At 46.4% G+C, this 23,373-nt stretch overlaps 1 protein-coding gene across 1 annotated transcript in view; it reads left to right on the plus strand.

The window, feature by feature from the left end:
• The first annotated feature begins 14,674 nt into the window (after positions 1–14,674).
• Positions 14,675–23,373, plus strand: part of LOC144722284 (uncharacterized) — a 111,735-nt gene continuing 103,036 nt past the window's right edge. The window contains exons 1-4 of the mRNA XM_078600395.1: positions 14,675–14,922; positions 21,212–21,273; positions 22,254–22,343; positions 23,282–23,359. Coding sequence (XP_078456521.1) covers positions 14,856–14,922; positions 21,212–21,273; positions 22,254–22,343; positions 23,282–23,359 — 297 coding nt within the window. The 5' untranslated portion in view covers positions 14,675–14,855. The remainder of the gene's footprint in view (positions 14,923–21,211; positions 21,274–22,253; positions 22,344–23,281; positions 23,360–23,373) is intronic.

Genomic DNA, 23,373 nt, shown 5'->3' on the forward strand with positions numbered 1-23,373 from the left:
TTGGAGACCATAGACACGGGACCATAGATGTACAATACGGTACAACACTGGATTTTACTGGACGCCGCAGTGGCGAGATGTTAACTACCTCGCCTGGTATACAGGAGGTCGTGGGTTCAATCCCAATCCTTGACGCCTGCTGTATATTTTGAGTTTGCAAGTCACATCGTAGTCGTGTGAAGATTTATCCAAGTCCTACGGTTTTCCCTCCACATGTAGAAACATGCGTTTAAAGTAATTGGCTGCTATACATCCCACAAGCCACTTTCTTGGGCTATCATTTGTGGCCAGGTCGCTTCTGAAAAAGAGCTAAAAAGCTCAATGGGCTTTACCTGGTAAAATAAAAATAGTAAAAAAAATAGTAATGTACTCCTCATTTGATGAAAACGTATCCCTGCAGCAGCCTACAACACCCGTTTCTCTTCATGGTGCTCACCCACGTAAGCAGAATCAGAACACAATTGTGTGGTTAATGCAGACATGATTCCTTGCAAAAGGTTTCTGTTTGGTGTTTTAACTTCTTGACATCTGAAGGGTAAATACATACTCTTTGGTTCTTTCGGTAAAGTCACGTAGGTAGCAGCAGTTTTCCTGCTGTATCGGTTCTGCCTGATGACGATCGCTTGTGTTGCGATCGAAACGTCGTGATTTAATTAATTTTATTTTATACCTACGTGACTTTACCGAAAGAACCAAAGAGTATGAATCCCTGCAGTCACGAAAACTTCAAATGAAAAAGGGTAACACCTATTGTTATAGACTCAGAATATACCGGAGGAAGCGATTGAGCTACAAAGCTGTTTGTCACAGATGTCTCGTAGTTGGAGGCTCAACCCTGCGTGGCTCATGAGATCGGGTTAATTCCTGGTGATCTGGCCAAATGCACAGTTTGTGTTCATCTTGTTAGAAGTTGAGGAATTTATTCATGCAGCTCTTCAACACTGCTTGTAAACAGTATTAAATACCAACATATTAACTACTGCCAAATAACGTGGGAAAATAATATTAAAATATTTAATGTGAAAAGGGATAATTAATTTCAGTTAATTTCCTATATTCTCGGAACAAATAAGCTGTTCTCCAACGGAATTAGCTACATTCAAGATATGAACAAAGGTAAATAAAATGTGTCGTGGCAAATTAGTACAGAAAAGTGATGTAGATTTTTCCCACCCTGATGTGGCAGTGCTGGGGTGATTTATAACATCCACACCCTTATGCATTTCACACACATGTTGATGAACTCTCCCTATCTCATGGGTTGCTCCTTATATCTGCACTTTTGAACAGAATAGTAAGAGATGACTTCCAGGAGACCACTTTCAGGTTAATTCTGCTTGGTTTATACCCATGGATCCTCATCATGGCACAATTCTCATTATAGGGGGTTTTGAGATAGCTTCAGCCACCTCCAGCAGACACGTTTGCCAACTGACCTGGTCTTGAGCCAGTCTGGGCAGTCCAATCTGGGATATACCAGTCCACCATCTGCTCTTACCCTTTCCTCCAGTTATCCCTGCTGTGATCGTTAGAGCCACTTCACCAGCATTTCCTCTTTAACACGTCCTATATATCCTAGCTGTTGCTTAGTCACTCTTCCCAGAAGCTCACATTGCATCCGCAATTACTCTAGTTGTCTCTTGTCAGTCCAGAGTTAATAATATTTTAATTTGATATAGCGTCATTCATGCTAATAGCTTGTCTTAACGCTGTACATTCATTATATATGACTACAGCTCATATACAGCCACTACCAAGAAAATAAAAACCCTACTACCAATAAATTAAAAAAAAGTGAATAAACAAATTAAGAAATGGCACCAAAACAAAAAAAGCACAAACAATAAAAAAGTTATCGCAACAAATAAATTAGTCCATTAGGAGTTTTGGGGCGCCACAGTGTAATACAGGAGGTCGTGGGTTCGATCCCTGATCCCGACTCAGAACGCCTGCTGTATATTTGGGGTTTGCATTTCTCTGTCCCCGTGGTCGCGTGAACTTTTCTCCGGATCCTCCGGTTTTTACCTCCACATTTAGAAACGTGCATTTAGAATATTTGACTGCTGTTAATGTCCACATGATAAGCCACTTCGTTGAGCTATCATTTGTGGCCAGGTCGCTTCTGAAAAGGAGCTGTATAGCTCAGTGGGCCTTACCTGGTAAAATAAAAAAAACATAGTCTTGTCGAAGAATGTGTTTTGGGTAGGAGACTTGGCGACCGTGGCAATAGCGGTGCAAACCAAAGATTGCATCCTCGACTCATCTCTCATTAAAGGTACGTCCCTCTGCTCCAGAGAGTATCACAAGTCAAATGAAAGCTTTTGGCAGTCTAATAATAAGTTGAATTTATATAGCATCAAAATAAATAAGCATCTCAAACGCTGTGCGTAAACATGAACAATGCATTTAGAAATAAGTACCGTCAATGGTGAAACAAAAACATGGACAGACAGGGCAGATAGGGTAGCGACATAACACTGGGCACACGTAATCCAGTGCAGATGGTGGGTTTGTCCTGTTATGTGTAATACTTGACACTGGGAAAATAATGGGAGGGTTGCCGATTTGGATGAAGATGGAAGAGAAAGATGGATAAACAAGGGGAGTTATACGCAAGTAGTCAACAGCAGATGAGGTGAGGAATGTCTTAAGTCTGGACATAATGACGTTAGTTGAATCTTGACATGTTTGTAATGCCAGATGTTATTTATCTCTTGAAAACATTCCTTGTTCGTGGGCATGTGTGCCTTGATGTTATTGGGGCAATCGCCTTTGGAATTCTGTGGCTAAACGGATGAAATTGCTGCCAACTGCCAACTCCTCTCAACTACATTTATGCACGGATGATACTGTAGTACGTATGGATTTTACAAATCTTGTTTATCAATCTTCTTATCCACGCTCTTCTGCAAATATTTAAGACCGAAAAACAGGTTCACAATTCTGGCTATCGCCTGATGAAGCTGGTTGAAATCACCAGAGAAACGTCGTACTCGAATTATAAATGTTGTTTGGTTTACTTTCCAACACACCGGTGTGCCGACCTTGTAACTAATTCGAACTTTTTGATTACGTAACAAACCTTTCTAATTGGCTGTGTGAGGTGGTGGCGGGTTTCACAACACACAAAAACACATTTCATGGATAATATTGTTCGCGACAGCCGACGTGTTAGATATGAAGAATCGTGTACTTGTGGGAAACCTCTTTTAGGGTCGATTTGGGTCGGGTCAAATCTACACCATAAGTGTAACAAATAAGGTGACGTATCCCTACGCAGATAAATGAAAGAATCCCAGCCAGATTATGGGGTTGGACAGTGGACAGAGTAGGTACTGTAAGATGATAGTGGACAAGAACAATTGCATATTGAAAACTTTCATTTGTGACCATTTTTCTTCACTTCCATGAATGTCCTGCTTACATCCATTTTAAACGCACGCGTCGTAAATTATACCCGCGGTTGTGATACTCGCAAACAATTGGCAATTGCGGAGGCTGATTGAATGGTCCTATTCAGAAGTGTGACAGGCGAGTAGCCGTGGTGAATAATATCGGGGGGGGGGCACGCCTCCTGTGTCCCAGGTCTCTTCTCACGTGCGCCTCGAAGTGCGGCGTACAAGCGCGTCGTCGCGTTCATGTGCGCACCTCGGCGCTGCGTGCTGTGGCAGCAGCTTCTACCGGAGAGAAGGAATATCGGTGGAGGAGGAGGAGGAAGTTTTGTCCCAGAGGGCCCCTTTCTTAAGGCAACCCTGTTGTCCAAATGCTGGCAAGGCAGTCGCGTGGTCCCTCCGTGGCAAGGGGACCATTGGACCTGGCCGAGAGAGCCGTCACGCGGATCGCCGGTAAGTGACGAGCTGGCAACGCCTCCGACTCGGCTGGCCATCCTCATCACCTCGCTCATGTTGATATTATTTAGAATAATACATATTATTGGAACAATAACTTTTTTTCCAAAAGTATTTTATTGAACTGGAACAACTACTTGAACATGCGTTGCAGCATTTACTTTATATATTTTTGCATCTTATCAGCTGTTATGTTTAGACAAATTCTAAGTGTAATATTTTGTGTGAGTGAATAATTACAGGTGTGCACGAATTAAATGTAATTGAAAAAGAATACAATACCTAATGTAGATACACTTAAAGCACTTTGATTTCAGCATTAATTTAAACGTCCATGGATAACGAATGTCATGTCGTTACATTGTTACGAAACTACATTTTTATTTAGCGTCAATGTTAAATGGCTTCGAGAAGCAACATCCGAATAATTTTCATTCAGGATTGGCGGTACACAGTGATTACTTCCCTTGCCAGCATTTGTCAATAGACAACACTTGAAACCATGTGTTTGTCACAATACAGTGTGAGAGTCAACACAGGGCTTACAATGTACATACACAACCCGTCTTTTTCATTGTTACCGTATCTGTCTGCCGCAATGGCTAGGATATCGTGACGTTTCAAAAACATTTGTATGGTCATAGACTTGACCACCGGTCTAATATTGTACTGTAGTCATGCACGAGGAAAGTGCAATACTTTGAATTATAATTGAGTTAGCACCTGCAGGATAAGTTGAAGCGCAAAGGCACGCTCACATTCTTCTAGCATGGGGCATGGGTGACCTTGGGGGAGTTTTTCATAAAGAGCGCATTCAGAATATACATAAATTATCTATAAAATGTAGATAAGTACATTATAATAAAGACCCCCTACCAATTAATTTATGATTTTATCCATAATCCTGCTTTTGATGAAACTCCTCAAAATTAAACTGTTACATTAATTTAGCAACAACGGCCGCATAATTCAATATGGCATGGAGTGTACAATTTGGTACCAATTATGAAGAATTGCATAATATCTATTTTAAACCAAACTCTTTTTAAATTTACCAGGTAAGGCCCACTGAGCTATGCAGCTCTTTTTCAAAAGCGACCTGGCCACAAATAATAGCTCAACGAAGTGGCTTATTATCTGTAAATGTATTGCAGCCAAATACTCGAAAAGCACGTTCATTCTAAATGTGGAGGGGAAAACCGGAGGACCCGGAGAAAAATGCATGCGACCAGGGGAGAACATGCAAACTCTAAATATACAGCAGGCGTCATGGTCGGGATCGAACCCACGACCTCCTGTATACCAGGCAAGGTAGTTAACATCCCACCACTGTTGCATCCATTTGAAAATGTTCCCCAAAACACGATTTAATTCCATTGGGAGCTGTTATGTTCTCTAAACTTGGTGTTCTTGCGACAAAAGTCTACCAGGTGTAATGGTGCAAAGTTTGCACAAAACGACTTACAATAAAAAAATGCAAGGAAGGATTCTGTATTCGTAGGGAGTTCCAGACACCAGTTTGCCATTCTGCAATCTAGCATACAATAACGCATTGCAGTCTATAGGCCACGATAGACTGACAGTGCAGCTGAGAACTAAAAGATTGAAATCTGTCCAGAATTTTCCTGTTTAAATATTGTCCTACTGAACACTGTTGGTCTGGAAATGCCGATGGACTGAGAAAAATAGCTCACGCTGTCTATTGACTCTGTTAAGCTGTACGTAAGATCCTTCAATGGAATAGCGTTGAATCCGCGTTGAGTTTTAACCCAAATCAACAGGCTCATCGGATAGTATTCAACTTGCATACACAGTTGTAACATCATTCACTTATTTACGTTTAAAAATATTAATCTTCAAGTGTGCTCTCAATAATTCACAGCAATTTATTTCCATAAGCGTTACAAACGGTCACAACTAGTTCTGCTGTTTGGCTTTGGCTTAAAAATGAGTGCCGTCAACAGCATTTTGTCGGCAGGGGATACATGAGGAAACGTTAACAGTGGCTTCTGTTATAGCCGCAGCTTTAATTATTCATATATTCCACCTGTATTATTCATAATCCGTATTGTAAAATTACGGCTTATAGGGTGGTAAAATATTGATGACTGTAGAACCTTAAAAAAGAATTATTTGTTCGACACGATGCATAATTAACTCTGAAGGTTAGGCACTGACCCACTCCTGTTATTCTTTCTGAAAAGTTATTGAAAGGTTTTGAGTAACTTTCAATGGCTCTGTGAGCAAAGAAAAAAATACATTGCAAAACATTTGTATAATACGTTCTTTTTGTGAGAGATATGAGGAGAATTTACTGGACACATTTGCACGGTAATGCCTGTGGAAAGAAAAGGATAACAACATTTGCAAGATGGCCAGGAGATGTTAATGCAGCAATGGCTTTGAATCTAACTGTGCAGAGCTTTGGGTGGGAGCCACGGTGGCGAGGTGTTAAGTACCTCGCCTGGTACACAGGAGGTCGTGTGTTCGATCCCGACCCTGGAGTTTGCATGTTCTCCCCGTGGTCACGTGGACTTTTCCCTGGGCCCTCTGAAAATTTTCCTCTACATTTAGAAACGTGCATTTTAGACTATTTGGCTGCTATAAGGGGCCGTCCATAAATGACGTCACGCACCTAAGGGGGGGGGGGGGGTTGAGAAATGTGACGTCACATAAAAATGCGCAACTTTAAATAAATATAGACAACACGTTCTCCTTAATTAAATAGACTTTTTAATAAATATTTTCTCCTACAACATCAGAGTGCAGCGGCACATTAAATACACACTACTATGACAATAATTTAAAGCGATTTGAAGCATGTTTTATTTGGGGGGGGGGCAGAGCTTTGTGACGTCATTTGAGGGGGGGGTCTGACTTTTTGTGACGCCGTGTGACGAGGGGGAGGGTAAAAAATCGTCCAAAATCGCGTGACGTCATTTATGGACGGCCCCTAAATGTCCACAAGATAAAGCCACTTCGTTGAGCTACCATTTGTGGAGAGTTCGCTTCTGAAAACGAGCTGTATAGCTCGGTGGGTTTCACCTGGTAAAATAAAAAAAATAGTTCAATAGTTCATAGAGTGCAAGTTGGGATTTCCCGTGGCTACTCCAGCTTCCTTCCATGTGTCAAACACCTATCAATGGCACTGTCCAAACATCCCAATGCACAATCCTTCCGGGGGGAAAAATGTCCGGAGACAATATATAGAGAAAAAGCCAACAGGTTCATCAATAGCATTGCCCTAAAATGAAAACATATATAGGTGACGTTTCGGGAAATTGTCTTTCTTCTTTATAGCACAATGTGCTTGTGCACCAGTGGCAATGTAGCATCACCAAATAATTTGTTGGATAAATATTGGGCAGGAATGACCATATTTCCAGATTATGATATGTTCTGGAAAGTAAGTTTCACACCAGACTGTCCCGGGTATTAATAATGTTATACAGGTACTCCTCTACATACGAACAGTCGGCTTACGCACTTTCAGAGATACAAACAAACCTGTCTGTATGCCCAGTTGCCTTTTCGGACCAAGAGTCGTAAGTTCAACCACCGCGCAATAGATGGCGGTAGTGACATCTACATCTGCAGAACATGAAGAACCAGTGGCATCTACATCTCTTGGAGATTATACAACTTTGAAAGCCATTCCCCGTGTTTAGTGTACACGCCGTACAGCATGTTTTGGAATCGACAGGAGTAAAGCTGGACTTACAAACAAATTAACTTACGAACAGACATCTGGAATCTAGTTCGTCCGTAAGTAGAGGATTCATATTTGGTAACACATAAACACACACACCTACTGGGCTATAAGGGGCCGTCCATAAATGACGTCACACACCTGGGGGGGGTCAGACATTTGTGACGATGTGGTGTGACGACGGGGGGGGGGGGTAAGAAATGTGACGTCACATCAAAATGCGCAACTTTGAATAAATATAAACAACACGTTTTACTTAATTAAACATCCTTTTAATAAATGTTTTCTCCTACAACATCAGAGTGCAGCGCCACATTAAATACGCACTACAATGACAATAGTTTAAAGCGATTTGAAGCATGTTTTATTTTCGAAATGGAAATATGGTTTTGGGTTTGGGGGGGGGGGCAGAGCTTTGCGACGTCATAATTGAGGGGGGGTCTGAATTTTGTGACGCCATGTGACGAGGGGGGGGGGGTCAAAAATCGTCCAAAATCGCGTGACGTCATTTATGGACGGGCCCTTTGGCTGAAGCTCCCATTTGTCAGTCTTCACGATCGACCATTTAAACGAACTATATATATTTTAAAAAAACTTGACCACGTAAGGCCCACTGAGCTATGTGGCTATTGTTCAGAAGCGACCTGGCCACAAATGATTGCTCAACGATGCGGCCTATCATGTGGAAAGTTGCAGCAGCGGCCAAATGTTCTAAACGCGTGTTTCTAAATGTGGAGGGAAAACCCGGTGTGCCCGGAGAAAAATCCACGATCGGGAGAACATTCAAGTTCCAAATATTCAGCAGGCGCCCTGACAATGATATTCTTCGTCAAAATCACCATCATCCCTTCCAAGAATGTGTCCTGCCCCAGCCCACTTACTAATTCCCTTGGCAGCCAGGATGATATCTACAGCTTGTGCTAACCACTGCACCACCGCTCCCACCCAGGGCATTTATTGTAAACCAGATAATTCAGTAGAAGCTTTTCGTCACGCAGTGGGCAATGTTAGCTGTAAGTGGGCATGTTGTATGCTTATCAAAAACACGAGCTCTGCAGCACGATACACGACATTATATAGAATAATGCAGTTTCCCCACACTCGGACTTCTCATAAACTGATTCGTCCTTGCGAACCTGAATAAGCCTGAAAGGTGGGAAAGTAACCAACTGGTCCAGCAGGGGGCATTCTCTGCAAGCCAGTGGGCTGATTGTGCAAGTTCATCACGGAGCACAAATGCTTATCGCAGGATCGCATTTATTTGTTGGTAATGTTTATGAAAAAAATAACACAAACAAGTATCTTTGTGTTTACATATCTAGAACATTCTTTCTCCCCCCCCCCTTTCCTGATGATGACCGCGTGTGTTGCGATCGAAACGTCGTGGTTTTTTGTTTTCATATATTTTTATTCACTTTATTTTTTATTATTCTTTTTATCTACGTGACTTTACCGAAAGAACCAAATGGCACATGAGCAAAACTTACAAATGGGGCATTGTTGGATACTGTAGCAGCTGCATGTGCAGTGACTGATGGCACTGATGTCACTAGTCAAGCGTGGTTGCCTGGATTCGTGTTATCTCCCACGAACAGTCATCGGTGATTCAGTCTCAAAGGACAGGGACAGCCTGTTGAGCAACACAAATCTACATCAGCCAGAGAGAGAGAGGGCAGCTCACACGCCACTAAACAGCCTGATCCCATCTCTCTCTCTATATTGACGGGGGTGAACGTTTTATCCATGTGCACGTGCAGTGTTTGAATCTTTAACTGTGGTAGATTCCGCGGTGTGTGTTTGGGGCCGTACCGCACCTCCGATTAGCACGGTTGGCTGCGTACGGTGCGAAAGAAGTTCAACATACATACACGATGTCCGACGTTTCGCCTCCACGCGCCGCCAGTTTCTTTGGGAACCGAATTCAGTTTCGAAAACACGGACATACAGCACAAGCGCAGAAAAACCCCTACACAGATGTAGTGTGTCCGTAGAGAAATTAAAGGAAAACATTTTGGAGGGGAATAACTGGTGGCTTTGGGTTATGAACGAGGCTGTTGTTGTTGCTCTGGAGAACGGGCGATCATTGGTCAGTGCTTGGTCGCTGGGTTGCCGGCATTAGCGGTGATTTTAAAGAGGTGAACAGAATGGAGAGCTTTTGGATAGATGAAGGTGGCTTTGAATAAGTGCACATTACCCACGATAACATATTCGTCTTAAACGTCGACACTGACATATAAAATGGACTAAAGGCTGAACAGTGCACAGATAAGCATTTAAACATACTTGCTTGGAAGTACACTGTGGCAGAAAGAGGAACGCGTGGATCAGGGAACTTGTGTTCCTCTCTCGGTCTCTGTTGCAATGAGTTTAACTCGTGGGCAAGAGTGGTATGGTTAGTAGCATCAATATGACTGTACAATAATGTTGGTAATGCCTTTTGGAGGATTTCATCCAGAATTGGAAAGAACTTGGGGTGATAATCATGACGCCGTGAAACATGTAACTTTTTATCCTGCACAGAAACCATGATGTGATGCTTATTTGTAGCATTTATTTCAAATATCGATTGAAACGTGCTTACATGTAAAACTGAATTGTACGTCCAATATAATATGCACTATTGATATGTGCGCTTGTTTACATCACAAAACCGTCTGAGCCACGTCTCGGCACATGTGCTGTTGCCACATCCTCTGCCTGCTTTAGTCACGCGTGTGGCAATATGCTCAGGAGCTAAATGCCAATGTCGAGGTCTGCGAGCCACGAGAGGGCTTCGGGAGACAGTTTGTGTAGCTTTGCTCCGGTGGTTTACTACGTGGTCTATAGTTTTGGTTGCATGGCCACAGTCGCACTGTCTCTAATTCCCCATTGACGAAGGAGATATGTGCATCGGCCTGTTGATGTTCTTATGCAGTTGATGGTTCCACCGCCTGTGTCTTCGGGCAATGTTGAAGCCCTTCCTTTGAGGTGCATTACAATGTTGGGCTTTGCATCGGCGGTTGGCGTGTGTGTGTGATTCAAAATTGGCGTCCTTTGTTATGCAGTTATAATGTCTATTGGAGCTGTAACCCGACACCAGCCAACAAAGCCAAGCAAACAAGTTATCACATTGGCAAATGTATATAGATGCACTATTGATGTCACATTGGCAAATGTATATAGATGCACTATTGATGTCACATTGGCAATTGTGACATTTAATTCCGCCTTTCAGCCAACCGGTCATGTTGAAAATAAAGTAACATATTGATGAAGGACTGTAATCAATTCTGAGAAAGTTGGCAAATTGACAGATTTCAGTTATCTTATGATCGCTTTCCCTTGAGTAGCCATATTTAGAAAATGCATTTTCTCTTTCCTGATTCTGCTCTGAGGAATGGTCATTTCCATTACGTCAGCCTAACGTATATTTTTGTTGTACTGTAATAGCAATTAGAAACTTGTTTTCAAACCTTCAAACCACTACCGGATGGAGGGCTCCCCATGCAATGTATCATGGCGGTTGTTTGACCATACATTAGGAATCAAACTCGGGTTCACATTACAGTATACTCACCACTAATTATGAACGTTGTGGATTTTGATTTTATTTCACAATACTGTAGTTGTGTGCGACTGCATCTATCTGCTTTAGCACATTACCCAGTGAATATGCAGCAAATAAGCGGTAAAGAAAGAATGTTGTTTGAATTAAACTTGACTGAATAAAAAGACATCGTAATTAAAGCCCTTTAAAAAAATCCACTGCTGAATAAAGGCCACCCACTTCGTGTCTGTCATGGGCGAGTGAGTGGGAGTCGCTTTACCAAATGTCACTCATCTGGTCAATATGGGTTGCTAAATAAAAACTGGGGTCCTAGGCAGGACGGGTTTTAAATCCACTCACCGGTCACGTCAGCTGTGGCTTGGAATCCAACCTCGGTCGGCAGGTTTAGAGCTCAGCGCTTTATACCCAGTGCACCTCAAGATTTGCCAGCAAGTCATTATGCAGTCCTTTTAGAGCCTCTGGCTATATCCACGTTTGAGCATGTCCTCTGTGTTATGATGACATAAGCAATGCTATATCTTTACAGCATCGAAGCATATATATGTATTCCATTATTTCAATGACACTTATTCCACATTCGAAATACAAGCATTGGGCGAGCGTGCCACCGCTAATCTTATTGGGGGGGGGGGGGGCATCAGTGATTTATAAATGTGACTTAGATAACTTCTATTGTGCTGTATTCTCTCTTGGCTGGGGGGAGTCGTATTGCTTTTAGCCCATATTTATTTATTTATTTCACATCTTCCCTCCCATCACACATTTGCAACATCCCGACATTCTGGGCGGCATTAGCAGTTGCACCGACCGTTTCATGCATTGGGGGCTGTCCCGTTCTCAAAGCGGGGAACGTGTTGCACGTTGCTTGGTGCGCGTGTGAGAAAAACAACGACTGTACAGCAACATCTGCGAGCTGTAGATTATAATGTGCGGTTCCCTTCGGCATAAGCAATTTCTCTCCACCCCCTCCCCTCCACGTAGGAAATGTGGTTGCTTTCAAAAGGGGGGGGGGCGCTCGCAAGCAACACTGCTCTAGAGATTAACAGCTGTTTTTTTTATATTTGTTAAAGGGACGACAGAATAAAAATGTGACGCTGTTGTCAAAGTGTGGATTGTGTATTTGGGTTTTAAAAAAGAAAATTTCCAGGCTGACGCCTTCGGCACTCGAGTGCAAAATGTTTCGTGCACGCTGGGACATTTTTCTCTCTATCGGAAGTTCGCGTCAAGGAAGCGCCTTCACCTATTGTGCGTACACAGCGCGCTCCGAGCCTGAACCCAAATCCCTCTTGCTCGGCTCTTCTAATAATAGCAGCAGCAGCAAGGATTTAGCCCGGGACTAAGACATCGATTCGGGTTGCTCAGTCTCCAAGATGTCTCCAGGTCACAAGATGCAGCAGATCAAGAGATTTGGAAGAACGCGGTCGCAAAGAGGCTATGCAAACTAATTGAGACGTCGTCTAAATTTGATATTCGTTGTTGTTGTAATCTGCGTTGTGAGAGATCTTCAAAATGACGAACTCTAAGCGGACTGCTATCGCAATGGAGACGTTTCCCTGGGTTCCTGTGCGGTGCTTGTTAAATATGCTCTTAGCGTCGCTTTACTGAACGCTTAAGGGCTTCTTCGTGTCTTTGTGTTGTTGTTGTTGCTGCCTCCGCGTGCGGACAAAGTTGGAACTCGATCCGCTACGCGCTCGGAGAGCGTTCATACACCGAAGGATCCATCCCGCGTGCTGCTGCTCCCTTCCCTGCGAGATGAATCATAATCATCATAATCCCCCCCCCCGCTCCGCCTGCATCCCATGGGTGGAAAAAAACCCGATTTTTCCAGCGGCAGGCTTCGGGTTTTTTTCTTCAATACAATTAAACCCGATGTCGGGGAATTCAAACCTGGTTTAATGAACACGAAACTCTGATCCAAGGCTTAGGCTGCTTCCTCGTCGGTGCTGCTATCGTAGAATGCGGGCAGGTTGGTCTTGATGAACACGAGGAGCTTCTCCACCACAATCGTGGGCGCCAGTGAGTTCCTTAGCTTGGAATGGACGAAGCCCATCGTTGAGAAGTGCGGTTCTGCAATTAGAACCAATTAAACCGGATTTCTCCCAATCTCAGATGATCGGGTTCAATATAAAAAGACAATTAAACCCGATTGTAACAAACCCAACTGTGCCACCCCCACTGTATCCCCAAGCCAAGACGACTCCCTCGAGCCAAACGAACTCGGGTGTCGCCTGCGTTGTCAGCACTCTGGACAGTGACGCTCAATGATCAATGATCTCCCAATCGCCGATTCATCTCTCCCGATAACTGGGGCGGTGGGTGGTGGGGAGAGAAGAAACACAACGCGGTTAGAGGCGACAGCCGTGGGCGGCCGGCCTACAAACCCCGCGTTCGGCTTGAAGCAATTCAATCGACTGTCGTCCCGTCGGTGGGAAGAGCGGCGTTGAATGAACGTGCCCCCCCCCGCACTCGAAATGGGGCACGGGCGGTCGGCCACGGCGTGCCCCCCCCCCACGGCACCACGAGAGTTGCGGCGTCGCCAAATCGCTCGCCTCGCTCCCCACGCCGCCACAAGCCGATCGAGCAGCTACAGCAGCAGAATAAGAAGCAGCAGCAGCTGCAGCAGCTGTAGCTGTAGCGGTGTCTGGGTGGCACCAGCTGTGCTCACGAGGCATCGTGGGGGGGGGTGTTCGTCGTCGAAGCCGCTAAGAGGCGCGGGGAGCTTTGCCGCTGCCACTGGACCCGGGACACCCGCAGATTTGCAATAACGCCCCCCCTCCCCTCGTCAGCCCCCCCACCACCCCCCTACCTCGTCAACCCCCCCCACCACCCCCCCCTACCTCGTCAGCCCCCCCCCCCACCACCCCCCTACCTCGTCAACCCCCCCCCACCACCCCCCTACCTCGTCAGCCCCCCCCACCACCCCCCCTACCTCGTCAGCCCCCCCCCACCACCCCCCCTACCTCGTCAGCCCCCCCCCCACCCCCGTCAGCCCCCCCCCCACCACCCCCCCCCCTACCTCGTCAGCCCCCCCCACCACCACCCCCCTACCTCGTCAGCCCCCCCCCCACCACCCCCCCTACCTCGTCAGCCCCCCCCCCACCCCCGTCAGCCCCCCCCCCACCACCCCCCCCCCTACCTCGTCAGCCCCCCCCACCACCACCCCCCTACCTCGTCAGCCCCCCCCCACCACCCCCCCCTACCTCGTCAGCCCCCCCCACCACCCCCCCCTACCTCGTCAGCCCCCCCCCCCACCACCCCCCCTACCTCGTCAGCCCCCCCCACCACCACCCCCCTACTTCGTCAGCCCCCCCCACCACCCCCCCCTACCTCGTCAGCCCCCCCCACCACCCCCCCCCTACCTCGTCAGCCCGCCACCCCCACCGTCAGCCCCCCCCCCCCACCACCCCCCCTACCTCGTCAGCCCCCCCCACCACCACCCCCCTACTTCGTCAGCCCCCCCCACCACCCCCCCCTACCTCGTCAGCCCCCCCCACCACCCCCCCCCTACCTCGTCAGCCCGCCACCCCCACCGTCAGCCCCCCCCCCCACAACCCCCTCAGCCCCCCCCCGAGTGCCTAGGAAGCTCTGGGGCGGTAACGGCGAAATATTCCACGCAGCCCGCGATTTGAAATTTGAATTCGGCTGGGCGTCATTACTCCGTGCGATTATTATTGGTACAGTAGCAGTGCCACCACCGCCACCACGACCACTGTATTTGGTTCTGCGTCTGTTTCGGTGCGAGGTGGTAACGATGGGACAGATTTTCGTGGAAGAACGAGAGCGGAATGCTCGTCTCATTCTACAGATGTGCTGCATGGGTGCGTACCCCGCCGCCTTGAGCGCCGCCGGCTCGCCTCTCTCTCTGTGTGTGTCGTGTGTGTACTGTGTGTATACTGTGTGTCATGTGTCGTGTGTGTGTGTCCTGTGTGTGTCATGTGTGTACTGTGTGTTGTGTGCCATGTGTCGTGTGTGTCCTGTGTGTGTCATGTGTATACTGTGCCATGTGTCCTGTGTGTGTCATGTGTGTGATGTGTATGTACTGTGTGTGTCATGTGTGTACTGTGTGTACTGTGTGTGTCATGTGTGTATACTGTGTGTTGTGTGTCGTGTGTGTGTCCTGTGTGTGTCATGTGTATACTGTGTGTATACTGTGTGTCATGTGTCGTGTGTATGTCCTGTGTGTGTCATGTGTATACTGTGTGTATTGTGTGTTGTGTGCCATGTGTCGTGTGTGTCCTGTGTGTGTCATGTGTGTCCTGTGTGTGTCATGTGTGTGTTGTGTGTCGTGTGCTTTGTGTGTACTGTGTGTGTGTCATGTGTGTGTTGTGTGTACTGTGTTGTGTGTACTGTGTGTGTGTACTGTGTTGTGTAGTGTATATACTGTGTGTATTGTGTACTGTGTGTATATACTGTGTACTGTGTGTCGTGTGCTGTATGTGTACTGTGTGTGTCATGTGTGTGTGTTGTGTGTCGTGTGTATACTGTGTGTTGTGTGTACTGTGTGTGTGTTGTGTAGTGTATATACTGTGTGCATTGTGTACTGTGTGTATATACTGTGTGCTGTGTAGTGTATATACTGTGTGTATTGTGTACTGTGTGTATATACTGTGTGCTGTGTGTGCTGTGTGTATTGTGTACTGTGTGTATGTACTGTGTGCTGTGTGTGTGTTGTGTAGTGTATATACTGTGTGCTGTGTAGTGTATATACTGTGTGTATTGTGTACTGTGTGTATATACTGTGTGCTGTGTGTGCTGTGTGTATTGTGTACTGTGTGTATATACTGTGTGCTGTGTGTGTGTTGTGTAGTGTATATACTGTGTATATACTGTGTGTGTTGTGTAGTGTATATACTGTGTGTATTGTGTACTGTGTGTGTATTGTGTGCTGTGTGTGTGCTGTGTGTGTCGTGTGCTGTGTGTGTGTTGTGTGTGTGTTGTGTAGTGTATATACTGGGTGTATTGTGTGCTGTGTGTATATACTGTGTGCTGTGTGTGTACTGTGTGTATATACTGTGTGTGTGTACTGTGTGCTGTGTGTGTCGTGTGCTCGCGGGCCCCGTTGTGGCGCGAAATCGTCTCCGCTGTCATTCCCACCCCGCCGAGCCGCACGACGTCGCAGCCTTTGTTGGTATCCCCACCCCGCTACAGCGGGCAATGCTGAGATATATACACACACAGATACACATAAACATATACACAGAGATATACAGATATACACAGAGCAGTTTGTAGGCATGAGTTCGCCGCGTTTGTCCTACGACGATTGCAAAAACAAAAGCCGCAGTGGATTTTTGTCGAGGGCGCCCTGCAAAGTGCCCCTCGGTGCCACCGCTCCCCTCCTCCTCCTGCAGACACAACACACAGCCAGAGACTGTGTCTCCTGCAGACACAACACACAGCCAGATACTGTGTGTCTCCTGCAGACACAACACACAGCCAGAGACTGTGTCTCCTGCAGACACAACACACAGCCAGAGACTGTGTGTCTCCTGCAGACACAACACACAGCCAGATACTTTGTGTCTCCTGCAGACACAACACACAGCCAGAGACTGTGTCTCCTGCAGACACAACACACAGCCAGATACTTTGTGTCTCCTGCAGACACAACACACAGCCAGAGACTGTGTGTCTCCTGCAGACACAACACACAGCCAGAGACTGTGTGTCTCCTGCAGACACAACACACAGCCAGATACTTTGTGTCTCCTGCAGACACAACACACAGCCAGAGACTGTGTGTCTCCTGCAGACACAACACACAGCCAGAGACTTTGTGTCTCCTGCAGACACAACACACAGCCATATACTTTGTGTCTCCTGCAGACACAACACACAGCCAGAGACTTTGTGTCTCCTGCAGACACAACACACCGACTTTGTGTCTCCTGCAGACACAACACACAGACACAGGCTTTGTGTCTCATGCAGACACAACACAGAGACACATACTTTGTCTCATGCAGACACACCACAGAGACACATACTTTGTGTCTCATGCAGACACAACACACAGCCAGAGACTTTGTGTCTCATGCAGACACAACACACAGCCAGAGACTTTGTGTCTCATGCAGACACAACACACAGCCAGAGACTTTGTGTCTCATGCAGACACAACACACAGCCAGAGACTTTGTGTCTCATGCAGACACAACACAAAGCCAGATACTTTGTGTCTCATGCAGACACAACACACAGCCAGAGACTTTGTGTCTCATGCAGACACAACACACAGCCAGATACATTGTGTCTCATGCAGACACAACACACAGCCAGAGACTTTGTGCCTCATGCAGACACAACACACAGCCAGAGACTTTGTGTCTCATGCAGACACAACACACAGCCAGAGACTGTGTGTCTCATGCAGACACAACACACAGCCAGAGACTGTGTGTCTCATGCAGACACAACACACAGCCAGAGACTTTGTGTCTCATGCAGACACAACACACAGCCAGAGACTTTGTGTCTCATGCAGACACAACACACAGCCAGAGACTTTGTGCCTCATGCAGACACAACACACAGCCAGAGACTGTGTGTCTCATGCAGACACAACACACAGCCAGAGACTTTGTGTCTCATGCAGACACAACACACAGCCAGAGACTGTGTGTCTCATGCAGACACAACACACAGCCAGAGACTGTGTCTCATGCAGACACAACACACAGCCAGAGACTTTGTGTATCATGCAGACACAACACACAGCCAGATACTTTGTGTCTCATGCAGACACAACACACAGACACAGGCTTTGTGTCTCATGCAGACACAACACACAGCCAGATACTTTGTGTCTCATGCAGCCAGAGACTTTGTGTCTCATGCAGACACAACACACAGCCAGAGACTTTGTGTCTCATGCAGACACAACACACAGACACATACTTTGTGTCTCATGCAGACACAACACACAGCCAGAGACTGTGTCTCATGCAGACACAGCACACAGCCAGAGACTGTGTGTCTCATGCAGACACAACACACAGCCAGAGACTTTGTGTCTCATGCAGACACAACACACAGCCAGAGACTTTGTGTCTCATGCAGACACAACACACAGCCAGAGACTTTGTGTATCATGCAGACACAACACACAGCCAGATACTTTGTGTCTCATGCAGACACAACACACAGACACAGGCTTTGTGTCTCATGCAGACACAACACACAGCCAGATACTTTGTGTCTCATGCAGCCAGAGACTTTGTGTCTCATGCAGACACAACACACAGCCAGAGACTTTGTGTCTCATGCAGACACAACACACAGACACATACTTTGTGTCTCATGCAGACACAACACACAGCCAGAGACTGTGTCTCATGCAGACACAGCACACAGCCAGAGACTGTGTGTCTCATGCAGACACAACACACAGCCAGAGACTTTGTGTCTCATGCAGACACAACACACAGCCAGAGACTTTGTGTCTCATGCAGACACAACACACAGCCATAGACTTTGTGTCTCATGCAGACACAACACACAGACACTGGCTTTGTGTCTCATGCAGACACAACACACAGCCAGAGACTTTGTGTCTCATGCAGCCAGAGACTTTGTGTCTCATGCAGACACAGACTTTGTCTCTGGTGCCCCATCGTGCCCGGGGTGGCTACAACATTTAAAACAAAATTGCGGTTCAATTCGAGCGCTCCGCGAGCATCTCTGGGCAGGCAGTCGCTTGTCACTGCTCGAGAGAGAATTCGTGGAGGTTGTTTTTGGCCTACTCTTCCGTCTCGGATCGGACGTCAATTGCGCCCAGCTGAATACACATTGCACGAGCTGATACTGCGCGCTCCAAACGTGCTCGTGTGAAGGCGAATTCGTATAAAACATCATCGCCACCGCGTCCAGAATGTGCCCGAAAGGGCCCCCCGAAGTTGGCGTTGCCGAATGCTTCAACGTGCAGCCCCCCCCACTCCAAGCAGCTTTGCCGCGTGTGTGTGGCGACAGATGGCTGAGCCATTACAAGGGCATCATCCTGCCCCTACCACTGGGGCACGGCGTGCGTGTGTAGGATGGTGGGCCACTACGCGTCTGTCTGTGTGAAGTCTTTTCATATTGCTGGATGGTGTGAGATCAACTTACGCCTCGTCGGGAACGCACAAGACTGTTTCCAACACAGTGCTGGGTACAGTGTGTCCCCGCAACGTGCCCACACACACCACCACACCACGTGTTGTTGGATGGTGTGCACGCAGCGAGATGTTGCGGTTTCGGGGCTCGCAACTCGCAATCGTAAGGGCGAGAGTTCAAGTCGTGGTCGGCACAAATGTGTTACACGTTTCGGGTTGTCGTGCGGAGAGACTGGCTCCTGTCATGGGAATGTGGAGTTTGTACCGCTGGCGGAGTGGTGCCAATGAAGATGAGCAGTAGCCCACGCTTCCTTTAGGGTGACTTTCATTGACATTTAACGTAAAGGTGTGGCTTTAGAATGGGGCTGGTGCATTGTCATTGTAATGCGATGACGGATATACTAATGCCCTTTACCCAGAGAAGGTGCTGCGTTAGGGTGTTTGGCCAGAGTGGCATATGGAAGGAAACGGGAGCGACCAGAGGAACCCCACGCATACAAGGGGGTAACACTCAAAACTCTCAATATCCATTATTCTACTGAGATCTCTGTCCCTTAACAGCCCAAACTTATTGACGCCTGTTATTCTCAGGTAGAGTCGCACCCAAATACTATCCAGCGCTTGACATCTGATGAGTTCAGGCTCATTTAGAATTATTTGGTCGTATATAAGGGAATGATAATCAGTGATCCGCACAGATGGATTCAACAATTAAATGTTTGTACGTTCATCTCCTGGCCGCTTTGAAGCTCAGCAGGTTTTGGGAATTTCACAAATCTGCGTGATCCACTGACCTTATCCTCCAAAGCCCTGGATCACACGTGTGTGCCACCATGCCTAGCTTGTGCCATTTGCAGGTAAATGTGTAAAGTATTGTAATGTAATATGTGTAGTATGTGTCTCCCTGTTAAAATACTTCAATGGGTTTACACTGAGTTAAAAATACTATCAATGTTATGACTGTTTAAAAAGCATGTTTTACACAGCGTAAATGTATGCGTATACTTTCGTGTGTGCACTGATTATTATAATTAACTGCTATGACACATTGATCAGAAACAGGGACATTAAAAAAGCTCAAAACTGCAGAAAGTGCCATTGAGACATGCGTGCTTAGAATGACACTGAGGGACAGAAAGATGATCACATGGGTCACAGGTTAAAATCAGTATTTTAACTATTAACACAAGTAAGTTGGCTGTAAGAGATGGCCAAGAATAATGATGGAGTGCCAGCCAAGGGAGGGGACAGGTCTGAAAGTTTGGTCACCGTGGAGGTGGAGTGATGAAATAATGTCCTTTGCAGGACCTCGATAGACTGTAAAACCTCGCGAGACCGCAATGAATGGTGACACCTTGGGGAGTCCTGCATCCAGCGGTCCATTGATCATGGCTGATGATGATCATTAAAATGAATGAGGCAGGAATGCATCGATGGATATGGTGTCGGTCGTAAATAGAAGGTCATCGTAGTCGTCATTGTTATTGGCGGTATCACAATTCACCCCCTCCCTCCACCCTATAACCCTGACAACTTTGAATAGTGATTCGGGATTACAACGATGCATCAATGATTCAATTCAAATGGATTATTCCTCTCACCATACTTGTATGACATCACGTATGATAATTTATTGTTTACAAAGCGTACACATCATGGGTTAATGATAGATTTAGTCGAATAGAGCGAACAAACCTGGACAAATGCGAAACAATATATAAGGGTAAAACTGAGACGACAAAATGAGAGATTTATGAATGGAATCGCAACTACAAATCATGACAATCGCATCTGATTTTTGGGTTTAGTTTTTTGTCCTCCAACATCTCCGATGAGCTCGGTTGGCTACATACGGTGCGAAAAGAAGTTCACCATACGAATCGCTGTGGTTGGGGGTAAATAATGACATACCAGGCATTGACACCATACCCTTGACAATTGTGAGAGGTTGTCGAGAGGGGAGTAGTGCACTGGCAGTAACATTGTTGTATCGGGTTTCGTTACTCTGGTTTGGCAGATGAACGAGACAGGGTGCAAAAGAAAACGTTCACCAAATGGATTAACAACCACTTACAGCAGGTGAGTGCTGGTGAACTGTAGAACACATGAATAACGTAATTTATAATTACAATTCCTTTCCCATGATAAGCCTCACTGAGTCTCAAGGTATTTTTTTTAGGATAGCAATGCATTAAAATGTTCGGCCAATTCCATCCATTGGTGTTTGACAGCAACCGTGCTACGTGGAGAAAAGGCTCCACAGATAGATTGAAGTAATCCATTCCTTTCCTGGCATCTACCTGCTACCTTGCAGCCCAAGCCTTTAACGCCTCATATTCCCAGGCAGTTGCACATCAAAATACAAAACAGGGTCAAAGCTGCGTTGCTTCTTAGACCTGCTTTGTGTACGACAGCACTTGTATCCTGCAGAAACATTCCAACGCAAGAATGTCCTACCCTACCCATAGAAAGCATTGTATTACTCTCAGTGGGCATTACGTAGCGTACACTATTATTATCGCGGCTCTTAGTTGTGATTGTCACGGGGGCTTTGACGCCGGGAGCACCACCGCTCATAGTGAAGAGATGTTAACTCTCTCGCCTGGTATGCAGTAAGTTGTGGGTTCGATGCGGACCCTGGCACCTACTGTATATTTGGAGTTTGTATATTCTCCCCGCGTTAAGAGTATTTGGCTTAAATTTCAATTTAAAGCTTTCGTGACTGCAGGATTCATATTCTTGGTTCTTTCGGTAAAGTCACGTAGAAGGGAAATAATGAAATAATGCAAATAAAAATAATAAAATACAATTCTCACGACGTTTCGGCCACAACACAAGCAGCCGTCCTCAGGTGAAGAACAGAGCTGTCGGAAAGACAGCGTCCCAATGTATTTGGCTTCTATAAATGTTCACATGGTACGTCATATCGTTGAATTATAATTTGTTATAGCCAGGTCACTTCTGAAAATGAGCCATATCGCTCAGTGGGGCCTTAATTGGTAAAATAAAAATGGCGTTCTTAGCTCACAGTGTGGATCCTGCGCTGTGCCATGCTGCAGGTGCGCGTGAACATTGGAGACCTGTACGAGGACCTACGCGATGGACAGGCCCTCATCTCGCTGCTGGAATCCATGTCTGGAGACTGCATTGTACGTGCGATCGGTCCTTTCTACACAACGGTGGCATACTGAACCCTCCGGATAATAAGATGGACACTTTATTTTTTAACCTGCAATTGAAAGCAAAAGTCGAGGGGTGCGTCTCGTTAATACGGTAGTTGTGTGTGTGCGTATGTGAGACCAGATTTGTGTGACTTTCACTGACACTGGGAACAACTTTGGGGTGCCTTACAATCTGGAGTGGATGGTAGCTATCGAGTGTGCGGGCGGCGCAGCTGCACCAGGGCCCACGGGCCGGAGAGAACGCCGGGGATATGGAGAGGGGGGGATGCCAAGAGGCTGGGTGGGGGGGCATTGCAGTACTTGCAGCAGGGCCCAAGTAAACCACGTGTGTTTAAACAAGTAGGAGTAGACTTTCGCGACCAATATTGTCCATATTAAAGGTTTGTTTTGGGTTAGATCACGTAAATATTAAATGTTAACCCACCACCACCCGACACAGCCAATTAGTCAAGTTTGTCACGTAAACAAAATGTCGCAATTAGTTTCTACTTTGTTGAGTACGATGTTTAAATGGAAATCCAACCACTTCTGCTGCACAGCGTCTCTCTCGCCATGCCGATCTTGCCGCTCCAAGAGATTGAAGCGACCGCTGCTGAAACTGTAGCTCCTCTTCGATGTCGGCGATTTAAGAAAAAAAACATACAAAGAGGATTTTGCTGCTCATTTGAGTATGGGACAGTGCTCGTCTGTTGTTCAAAACACCCCGAGCTAGTCATGGACATTTCACATTCGGGTGGTCAAGCCAGATAACTGAGTGAGGAGCAGCGGAGTGTATCGCTGTGATGTCTCCTTGTGAGGTGGACAGTCTGCTTGAGGAGAGAGGGAGATCCTCAATGCAATGGAGGCAGTCAGTCTGCTAGAGGGGAGAGGGAGACTCTCAATGGCAATCTGCGTTTCTTTCTCAGATTCGAGAGAAGGGGCGGCTGCGTGTGCACCACGTGCAGAACATCCAGATCGCACTCAACTACCTGCAGCACCAGCAGGTGAGCGAGGCAGC

Source organism: Lampetra planeri, chromosome 14, assembly GCF_965212315.1.
Source record: "Lampetra planeri chromosome 14, kcLamPlan1.2.h2, whole genome shotgun sequence".
NCBI classification, from domain to species: domain Eukaryota; kingdom Metazoa; phylum Chordata; class Hyperoartia; order Petromyzontiformes; family Petromyzontidae; genus Lampetra; species Lampetra planeri.